At 41.2% G+C, this 11541-nt stretch overlaps 1 protein-coding gene across 2 annotated transcripts in view; it reads left to right on the forward strand.

The window, feature by feature from the left end:
• Positions 1-10386, forward strand: part of LOC106808691 (BRCA1-A complex subunit BRE-like) — a 19524-nt gene extending 9138 nt beyond the window's left edge. Inside the window, exons 2-10 of one of the 2 annotated variants that reach the window (XM_014811521.1) lie at positions 6362-6435; positions 6720-6811; positions 7054-7248; positions 7442-7513; positions 7680-7904; positions 8733-8803; positions 8928-9010; positions 9585-9735; positions 9957-10386. In XM_014811521.1, coding sequence (XP_014667007.1) covers positions 6362-6435; positions 6720-6811; positions 7054-7248; positions 7442-7513; positions 7680-7904; positions 8733-8803; positions 8928-9010; positions 9585-9735; positions 9957-10020 — 1027 coding nt within the window. In that variant the 3' untranslated portion in view covers positions 10021-10386. The remainder of the gene's footprint in view (positions 1-6361; positions 6436-6719; positions 6812-7053; positions 7249-7441; positions 7514-7679; positions 7905-8732; positions 8804-8927; positions 9011-9584; positions 9736-9956) is intronic. The other variant, XM_014811528.1, reaches the window with a different exon arrangement.
• The last annotated feature ends 1155 nt before the right edge of the window (positions 10387-11541 follow it).

Raw genomic sequence — 11541 nt, forward strand, 5'->3', positions numbered from 1 at the left:
CGCCCCACGATCCCATTCCCATCCCATGACATCCCTGCCATGCCATGCCATCCCAGATCCCTATGCCATGCCATGCCATGCCATCCATCGCACCGCCACCCCATTTTGCCATCGGCATAGCACCCATCCCATCCCCATCCCCAAACAGCGTAAAAAACAATAAAAACAATCAAAAGAATAACACATTAAAATAAAAAATTTAAAATTGAAACATGTAAGAAATTACAAAGAAGTACATATTAAAGAGGTACGTAAGGTGAAAAAAATAGAAAAAAGCGGAAAAATAAGTTCCCCAGCTGGGACTCGAACCGAATCCCGCGTGTAGGAGACAAATTTCTAGCGATTAGCCACTGCGCCTGTTAAAGTCGATTACGTCACCGCTAAATATTAAAAAATAATAATAATTTTCCTTCTTTCACAAAATTATAAGTAATTTGTCACTTTTTTATGGTTAAATTGCCTTGCATTATACTTCCTATGTTTACTTATATTGTTCACCTTGCTGAACATACACTCGTGACTCAACCATTACAGCCCATTAGCCAAAGCAATTAATGATTCTTTCTTTTTTTTTTCTTATTATCAGTTATGGAACATAAATTCAAATCGTCCAGCGGCCCGTTGTCAAAACATCGTAAATTAATCCTGAGTTAAGTCTCACCATAACACTTACGACTAAATCCCTAATGTGCCGAGACTAGCGTTGACAGAAACACACGCAGCTACTTAGAAAACATTACAGATAACAGCAACTTCATCACAAGACTGCTGATTGGATGAGAAGCAATTCACAAAATTCAAATTCAGTACACATTTATTGCTATCATCACAGTAATTTATGCATATTCATGATGGGGCTAACACATATAAAATAATATTTTGATGAAAAACGACGTGGCGGTCATGAATTAATTCCGCCACAACAAGACAAAAGTCTCAAACACTGTAACGCGAGGACGCTGGAGTCGTGCGCTAAGCGTGGGAAAACCTTTGAACAGAGAAACGAATGCCATACGCCATTTGTAATGTATGTTTGTTTATTAGCGGTAGATTAATTAATGATTTTGACGTGTTTTTCTAAGAAAAACACACGATTTTATTTCATTATTATAAAATATGGTAATATCCACTATAATTTAATTCCATAGCTCTAAATGTGTGATGATTCAACTTATATTAAGTTACGAGAGGGTCTGAGCTCTCGTAATGTTATGAGGATATTTGACGAGGATTTTTCAGTCTCGTAAACCTTACGATTTTCTGGTCAACGGTTTACGGTGGAGAGTAATTAAGACTCAAGTTGCCCGACTAATTTGTTTCTGACAACGAGGCCCCCAGGTTTTGGATTTTAACTAGTTGAGAAACGAATCTTATCAGGTAAGAATTGACGATACGTTGTAGTTCTCGTTATTCTTAACCTTTAATGTAAAAAAAAATGCAAATTTCTTTTTGGACAAATTTTAACCATAGAAATTCCGTTTGACGTAGTCAATTTAAGGGTATACACCATGGATTCACACGTACTCATGGTTATAATCGTACGCACCGCCATCTATTGATGAACTAGACATTTCTATAAATTTATCATTAAATTATTTAAATATAACTTTTAACTTTTTAAAACTTTTTGTTTCACCAGAACCACACTAGACATGCTCATTCTAAATTACTTAGTTTCCTCTAGCTCGTGCGGAGTCTCTCCATTATGCGAACGAACTATAATTCGGCTGAAACAACTTTATAATGTATAATATATTATATAGAAACGTTCCAAGCTGCGCAGCTCGCGCCCGAAGGCGTCGCTTGTCGCTATAATATGTACCCGAGAGGTAAACTATCTGACTATCGGTAGGTTAGGGGGTAAACATTCAGGTTTAGCCGTCTAAATTAACTTCAAACGCCACCGCCAGATGGCGCTACGCGCGGCTCTATTCGGCGTTCGGCCGTATTCAGTGGAACATCGTCAGCACTCTCGTGTTCTGGTACAGCGGGTTAGCGAAGGACCAGTGTAGGGAGGGAGAGGCGGCAAAGAGAGCGGGAGGGTGAGGGCAGGAGGAAGTTTAGAAAAATTACTAGTTAGTGAGTAGGAGAACGCTAGTGAAGAATGAAAGAAGGGGAGAAGGCGAGAAGCGCGTGGAGGACGGGAGAAGACTGGTGGAGCAGGAGGGGGCAGAAGCTAGTGGAGGGAGAAGGGGAGAAGGAGGGGATAGGAGCTGGAGAGGAGGAGGGCTGAGAAGGGAGAACGCTGGGTGGAGGAGAGGGGGAAAAAGGGAAGAAGCTGGTGGAGGCAGCGAAGTGGAGAAGCTGGTGGAGAATGAAGGAAGGGGAGAAGGGAGAAGGGGTGGAGAAGGAGCGAGCGATGAGAAGCTGGCGGAGAAGGAGGAGTGGGGGTCCGAGAAGCTGGCTGGAGAAGGAGCGAAAGGGGAGGAAGGGCGCGAGAAGTAGCTGGTGGAGCGAGGGGAGAAGGGAGAAGCTGCCCGTGAGAGAAAGAGGGCGCGAAGCTGCGTGGAGAGCGAAGGAAGCGAGCAGAAGCGAGAAAGTGGTGGAGGAGGGAGAAGCTGCGGGAGGGAGAAGCTGGGGAGTAAGGAGGAAGGCTGCAGAAGGAGGGCCGGAGAATGCGGAGCTGGTGAGGAGGAGGGGGAGAAAGGAGCAAGCTGACGGTGGAAGGAAGAGCGGGAGAAAGCTGCCGTGCGAGGAAGAGCCGCGGAGAAGCTGGTGGAGAATGAGGAAGGGGAGCAAGGGAGAACGGGGGTGGAAAGGAGGGAGAAGCTGGTGAGAGTAAGGGCAGGAGGGAGAAGCTGGTGGAGGAGGAAGGGAGGCACGGGGAAAAAAGTAGCTGGCTGAGGAGGGGGAGAAGCGATGAAGCTGGTGGAGGAAGAGCGGGAGAAGTGTGGAGAATGAGGAGGGGAGAAGGAAAGGGTGAGGAACGCGGGAGAAGCTGGCTGGAAAATGAGAGGAGGGAGAAGCTAGGTGGAGAAGGAGGAATGGGAGGAGGGCGGAGGAGGGGCAGAAATGACCTGCGTGGAGAGGCGGAGCAAGGAGAAGACTGCGTGGAGCAGGCGGAGACAGCTGTGGAGAATGAGGAAGCGGGAGAAGGAGAAGGGGAGGAGAAGGAGAGGAGAAGCTGGTGAGCAGATAGGAGCCGGAGCAAAGTCGTAGAGAAGCGCAGGAAAGGGAGGAGCGGGAGAAGTACTGGTGAGGAGAGGGGCGAGAAGGAGAGAAGCTGAGTGGAGAAAAAGGAGCGGAAGAAGTGGCTGGTGGAGAAGGAGGAAGGCGGAGAGAGCAGAGGGTGTGGAGGAGGCAGGGAGAGCTGGTGAGAAGGAGAGGGGGGGAAGCTGGGGAGAGAGAAGGGAGAAGAGGGAAAGGAGTTGGTGCAGAGATGGCGGCAGAAGGAGAGCTGGTGGCCAGAAGCGAGGCAGGGGAGAAGCTTTCTCCGCCAGCCTCTCCTTCTCACCAAGCTTCTCCCCTTCCTCATCTTCCACCAGCTTCTCCCACTCCTCCTTCTCCACCAGCTTCTCCCTCTCCCCTTCCTCCTTCCACCAAGCTCCCTTCTCTCCTCCTCCATTTCTCCACCAGTTCTCCCCTCCTCCCTTCTCCACCAGCTTCTCCCTTCTCCCCTTCACTATTCTTCACTAGCTTTCTCCCTACTTCCAACCTACTAGTATACTCTAAACCTTCCTCTCCCTCTCCCTTTCCCCGTTCACCACACGTGCTCCTCGCACCCTGTACAAACTTACGAGAGTGCTGAGACGACCTGCACTGAACGCCCCGAACTGCCAATAGACTGCTGTAGCCCATCTGGGCGCTGGAAGTTTGCAAGTTAATTGACGACGCCTAAACCTGATGTTTACCAGCGTTATGGCTTACTTTAGGGTGTTAGCGTTTAGTTAGGTTAAAACAGACCAGGCTCTCCGACTGTTACACGGCGGTAGGAGCTGACCCCTTCCATACGAAATGCATGCGTAGCCCCTGAAAACAAAACTCCGAATTTCATTAAAATTTCGTTAAATAATAACAATGTATTACCACATTCTGACCTCACCTGCATGACATGTTGCAACTATCACTACACTTCTTTAATTGACTATTTACTCGAAATACACGTTAAAAGGATGAGATTTTGAACAGCTAATACTAATCTTTAACGTTTGTGTGAAATGCCATTATGATGTTCTTATTCTCTCTTTACGCGAAAATCACGAACTTTCGCCCTACTGTATTATGGCATATCTATGGCGGAAATTTGCGGCATTTTTTGAGTTTTAATCTATGTAAGTACATGCTCAGTTGATAGCGCACATACAATAAATACGAGCGTGTGGAAGTACAGAGAAGCTGAAGAATCATAAAAAGTGAGATAATTAACGTATAAATAGGCACACGCCACTACTGCGCAACATATTTCTAATGCGTCGTTTAGTGACCTCTCGCCACGTAGGTTAAGCGAATGAATTGTGGCAGTAGGTTAGGGTTAGCGGATAGACCGAATAATTCTGTCTCATATAACCTTTTTAATTTTGTTGAAGGTCTATTATGGACAGGAACAGGGCGTTCATTGAAATTTCGGACGACGCCATGCAAAATGGATGCGCTGCTAGTGTTACAATAGCCCTGGTTCTCGCTTCGTATCTGTGCGTGCCTGCAGGAGGTGATAGACTCGCTCTGATGGTCTGATGTTATGTAAATGGCGAATGTAATTTAACGAAAGTGCAATAAGCGCCCCTCTTCGTTCTGAAAACAATCTTTTAAGCAAGAATAATGATTGAATGTGATGTATACACATATCTGTGCAAGTAAGAGTCATGTAGAGCGAACGGTAGGGTTTTTTCGGCCAATAGCGCGCGTACGAGCACCGCATTCGCCAGGCAATGCATTTTTCAGATACAAGATAATGTAACCCAAACCCAAGAGATAGGCGTTACAATAGTCTCGCTATCCCTTTCTGCGCGGGAATGCCCGAGTGAATCACTCGGCGGTTTTGCTGGTGCGGTTTCAGATATGATTCACTGGGGTTTATTCTCAACACAAACCTTTCTCCCATCTGGGAACTACTATGTATCGCAATACTCTGTTTTAAGACTAATATAACCTGTTACAAAAATTCGAGAGTGGTACGAGCGGCGAATATCCTGCAGCGCCATTTCGAATTCCTATGGGATGGGATGGGATGGCATGGAATGGGATGGATGGATGGATGGATGGATGGATGGCTAGATGGATGCATGGATAGATAGATAGTTAGATTTGTTTGGGTATTTTCCTTTCAACCAAGCGGTCACCAACTGAGTAATGCCACTGATTTCCCCGGGCAACGCCGGGTATCCCTCTAGTCAATAATAAAACGATTGTAAATAAACGCGAAATGTATTTTACTACCAAACTGTCAATGATTATGTATTCTCTATCGACTAATAATTAATAATAATATAGTACAAGGTAATACCTTTGCAACACAACAATTATACTACACGCACAGCGCAGCTACACCAGTGCCACCACTGCAAAAACTCACAGAAGGATAGAGTAGCCGAGGTGAGAATTATAACTTGCAATTTAATACTATACACTTTATCAGGAGTCTATCAATATACTCCTGATAGACTCCTGACTTTATCTAGAGAAATCTGGTAAATTCCCAATGAAAAATGCCACTCCACGGCAATCTAAATGAATGTTATGCGCCATATTAAATAGAACACGGGAATGTAAAAGAGAACACCAGTATTTCATCTATGCAAAGTAACACATTTATATTGTGAACAATGCCAGTTACATCCATTACGTGTTATGTTTGGTAATAAAGCATGTATAACCATTATTAAAGCATCGTAACCTGCACAACTTGCATAACCTGTGGCTACTAAATAAGAAACATTTTGACATAAAGTATGCTCATGCAGACTGAAAATTCTTTGATGTATCGGTCATTTAATATTCTAGTGGAAGGAACTTCCAGAAACTTAAGGATTTTAATTATGTTTCACCCATTTCATCATTTCAACCTAATTTGATTACAACTTAAAGATACCTACACACAATAAATTACTTCAATAGTATTAGTATAGATACATGAGAATCATTTGAGCTATTTTTTTGACTAAATTGAATAAGTAATTTTGAAGTGATAGTTAAAACCCAGAGAGTTGTATACTGCAATACCTGTTAAACTGCCAGGTGGCTCTGTATGCCATTAGGTGGCGATGTTCAATTGGCATTACAGTATATCAGAAATCTTCAGTACCTTGTGTAGTACGCGTGCGCGAAGTTTCACAATTCTAACTATAAGTGCACAATGCACCCATTTTTATGTGCTTATTTGCTGCACTATGCAGTTATCTGGTGTCATTTTTTTCATTTTCAGTTCACCTGAGGGAGAACGGTACAAGTCCGACAGATTTAAAATGGTGCTTCCATATGCCGGACAGTCTATAGTGTGTAAGTTTCGAGGTTATCTACCATCGTCAAATGTAATAGTAGTGAAATGACAAATTATGTCATTATAACTTGGAATGGATGTATTAGATGTTTTTAAATTTTGATGTTTTATGTCATGCGCATTCTAGTTCTCTCCTTATGCATGCAAAAATTGTAAACTATTGTGAGCTGGTAATTTGGCTCATCAGTGATATTTCCCAGGATGTGTTATAGAATCCCATTTTAAATTGTGATTGCGTACGTAATAAATACGCCATTTCTATAGAGCTTTTGCTTGTTTGCAGGGGAGATTTTATTTAATGCTGTTACTCCGGAGCTGCCGCCAGATTTTATCTTCAATGAGCAAGAGTTTTTCCCAGATCCTGACAAGCTGGAGGTTTTTATGACTTTAATAAACTTGGTCACATAACAGATTCAGACATGTTCCATTACATGATGTGGGAATAAAATAGACTCGGAGCTTTTTCGAATTTTGTAATTTTAAATAAGGGGTGCTCAACCAATAATATAAATATATGTATTGTAACATTTGCCTACAATTTATGTGTGCAAATATCTTTTGCAATGAAGTTATAATTGTGCTTAAGGTTTATGCTTGGTCGCATTTCTTTCTTTTAGAGTCTAGGGAACTGGAACTCACATAACCCATCAGCATTATTAAGTGTTGTTCGGGAACTGCTGGAACAGTACAGAGAGTACCAAGTGTCTCTAATTACAAAGGACTCACGCTTGCACTTTGAGTACCAATCCCTGCTTGAGCGTTTTTGCAAGAAAGCAGATGAGGTTGAGATCCATGTCACACCAAAATTACCTGTGGGTAGCATCATGTCTTTGTGTTTAGTGGTCCATATTTGCTAATGCATTTTGGGTATATACCAGAAAGTGATATGAGTTGTCTGTTACAACTACTCTGATATAATTTGCGTGGAAACAAATTTATGCATAATTTATATGTAGATATAATAATACTTATTATGTGATGAGTTAATACTGCTTATAATTTTAGGGCAAGACTGGACAAGTAAACTTCCTTATCAAACTACCAGTTGATTTTTCACGGATTCCTCCTTCCCTTCTGGTAAATATATGTACTGTATTTAAGTAAATATAAAAACTGTAATTTTAGATAGATATTACAGCGGAGAAAATCTCGACATGATTTACATGCCATCTTGACCATCGATTTCATTTGTATATAAAACAGTAAGGCATGGTAATTTTGTATATTTCTAACACGTGTGTAGGGGTCATCTTTGCTGTTGCAGGACCAAAGCACTTGCAAAGATTCTGCAGTGCTTCTTGTGCAGTTCACATCATCAGAGCCAAAACAGGCTACGCCGCAGCTGTTCCTATCACCCGGGGTGGAGCGGGCACTTGCTGGGTCACAGGCCCTGCGAATCCCAACTTTTCCGACTGGTGGATGTCTGCACGATTATGTTGCCTCTGTCCGTGACCTTCTAAATGCAACGGTAACTGACAAGTTCTTGAATGATGTGATACTTAGACTAATGGCTAGGAAATTGCTAGTACAGCAGTACCATGTGTTATGTAAGTAATATGTTCTAGAAAAGCATTCTTTATGCAAAACTCCATAATACAACTCAAGTTTTCTCTTTGACTCCCATTATATAATTGGAAATACGTTTCTGTGAAAAATATTTAAGCTGAAAAATATAGTAGGACAATTATGAATTCAAGTAAACAATTTAAATCCATATATTGATTATTTAATACTGTAGCTATTTTAGCTACATATCTTTAGCTATTTATCTTCTCTAGATATTTTCATAGTACTGAAAGTGAAAAGGTGTTCAGAATTAGAATTACTGAGAAGGAAAGGAAGGTCAAAGTCGGAATTACTGAGAGGTAGAGGAAGGGGCATTTTTACCAGCTGGCTTGCCTTCGTTATTATTATCATTGTTCCACCAAACTAGCATCACACTGTCATATTTAATATATAAATTTTATTTATGGAAATTGTGTATGGTTCTTTATGAGTAGATAACCGTGCATACTTATTGTTTCTAAAAAATTACGCAAGACTTAAATTTCGTTTCCTATCACAAGTAAAGTAGTCATAATTTACTAATTGTGTATGTGCAAATGTACATAGCCCGGATTGAAGTGCACCGGGTGTTACTGTAACTAATAGTAATTAATTCTGTTGAGTTGGTTGAGCACATCAGAATAATATATTCTCACACTATGGGCTTATACTCTTTTTACATTCCTGTTGACATGCTGGGGTAGTACTGTATAGTGTGTCTATACAATAGTAATCTGTTTTTTTAATGTAGGTAAAAAAGGTAGTACAGCGCTATGAGAAAAGAAAAGAATACATGGCTGCATTCCTAATTCTGTTTGGAAGGTCTGTATTATGTTTATCATGTAATGTGTTACCCAAAAAATTCCCATTATTGTTGAAACCTGGATAAATTGTAATTTTGTGATGAATTTTAACATCTAAGCAACTGCCAACCTTTTTGTTCCAGCTCAGTCTTGGAGTATGATATCATGCTGTTTGATCGTCTATCCATGTTGTTTGAGTGGCACAACTTTAGTTTCATAGTACATGGTAAGAATTCAGAGACACAAATATTCTCTTATAATATGTAGCATGCTGCTTCAGAATGAGTATTGTGCCAATACACTATACTGATGGTTTCCAAACGTGGGGACACACACAAATTGGAGTTGCGGAGGCAGGTTCTCAGTAGCGCTGTGTATGATAATGGGATCACATGCTTTCTTGGGCAGTGACTTTTAAAGCATTTTAGTATGCAATAGAGTATTTACCCAAGTATTTACCCAGAGTTTGGGAACTAATAACTACTGTTGCTGTTTGGCTCAATGTTTATTTGTATATTTAAAGATGTAATATTGAACTAATTTCCTTTCAACTTAAATAATGAAAAATGAAAATAATTCATAATATATGTTTATGTCAAAACATCATGCACTTGGTGGCTGGGAATTTTAGACACCTTTTATGCATGGAAAAAATGAGAACATCTGCTCTGTACATTGTGAATTATTATTCATTGTAGAATGATATGTATTGTATAAGACGTGAAGACAGGAGTGAGGCATATTTAAAGTTATCGAACTCCCTGTTACTGTAACTGTTAAATTCTTATCTTTCTATGTAGTGAACATTCCAGAAAAGTTTCCAGCCATGAAGCCAACGTTGACACTAGAGTCTGTATATCACGAGTTCAACAAGGAAATATTCTCGATCTCGTATGATGATTACCCATATAGTCCCCGCTGGCATGGCACAGAGATGGCCGAGCGAGCAAGGTATGTGCACGATTTTGAATTTGCAGTGGCTAGAAGATCATAATGGTTGTAGTTTGTAGTATGGTATTGAGAGATGTCAGTCCCTTTCTAAGCAATTGTGCTACAGATCTAAGCAGCCCTATCCGCTCTATGATTATGCGAGAAAAAATGCGAGTTGTACTAAAAAATGCATCTTCAACTTTAAAAAATGCAGGTTAATAGTGTTTGCTTATTTGTTCAAGGGAATTCATCCTCAAGACAGTGCCAGAGTTTCAGAAGTCGTCTGTGCGAAAAGGTCACCTCTAACCTCGTCTGCTCATCTGTTAGGGGGCATCTCATAGACTCTTCAGACCACGAGATATTCATTTCTTCTCCTAACCTGCTCATGGAGGAACAATTGAGTAATAATGGTGGCATCCGTTAAGCACAAGTTAAAAAACAATAGCGCATCCTTGCGAGCAGAAAAACGAGACCAATGGTCGTTTTTTGCTTTTCCATGCTCCTTTATGTAAAGACACTTACGTAAATACTGAATAATTATACTGGATAAGGAATATATTAATCAGTATAATCATGTTAATGTAATAGAAATGTAAAGCCAAAGCTGTATGACTCATGTTTAAAGGTTTTTACAGCCTATATATTCTGTAAATAAACCAAAGGTATATTTTAGTTAGTTGGCAAATTATTATGATTGTCGTTATATTTAAATTGAGTTATCGTATTTCATTGTTGCATTACTACTATTACAGCTGTTAAAAATTGGGTGATTTCTTGGAATGTTAATGCTTGTATTTTTCCTTTTGTGTATTGCAAAATGTTCATCGATGAGTGTAAAAGACATTCAAATAGTGTATGCATAACCTGGTACAAGCTGGCAACTTTGGTACAGGCACTGACCTAGCCACAAGTTCCCATCTCGCTTAACACTACGTGGCGAGAGGGTCACAAACCGACGCATTAGAAATATGTTCGGCAGTACGTGCGCTGCTATTTAACGTTAAATTATCTCACTTTTTATGATTCTTACAGCTTCTCTGTACTTCCGCACCTCGATTTATTGTATGTGCGCTATCACTGAGCATGTACTTGCATAGATAAAACTCAAAAAATGCCGCCATTTTCCCATAGATATCCCATAATACGTAGCGAAAGTTCGTGAATTTTCGCGTACAAGAAGAGACATAAGAACATCCATAATGGCGTTTCACAACGTTCAAATAGTATAGCTGTTCAAAATTCTCTCATTTTAACGTGTATTTCGAGGTAAATAGTAATTAAGAAGTGTAGTGATAGTTGCAACATGTAGCAGGTGAGGTCAAATGTGGTAATACATTGTTTTATTTACGAAATTTTATGAAATTCGGAGTTTGTTTTCAAGCTACCATGCATTTCGTATGGAAGGGTGTCAGGCTCCTCCGCCGTGTAACAGTCGGAGAGCCTGGTCGGTTTAACCCTAACCCTAAACCTAACACCCTAAGTAACCCTAACCCGGTAAACATCAGGTTTAGCGTTGTAAATTAACTTGCAAACTCCACCGCCAGATGGCGCTACACAGTCTATTGGCGTTTCGGGCGTATCAGTGGCACATCGTCAGCACTCTCGTAGTTCTGGTACAGGGTAGCGAAGGAGCAGTGTGGGGAAGGGGAAGGGAGAGGGAGGAGGAAGTTTAGAGTAGTACTAGTAGGTGGAGTAGGGAGAAGCTAGTGAAGAATGAGGAAGGGGAGAAGGGAGAAGCTGGTGGAGAAGGAGGAAATGGAGAAGAGAGAAGGTGGTCGAGAAGGAGGAGGGGAGAAGCTGGTGGAGGAGGGGAGAAGCTGGTGGAGG

This window comes from Priapulus caudatus, unplaced genomic scaffold (genome assembly GCF_000485595.1).
Source record: "Priapulus caudatus unplaced genomic scaffold, Priapulus_caudatus-5.0.1 Scaffold13, whole genome shotgun sequence".
Classification (NCBI taxonomy): domain Eukaryota; kingdom Metazoa; phylum Priapulida; class Priapulimorpha; order Priapulimorphida; family Priapulidae; genus Priapulus; species Priapulus caudatus.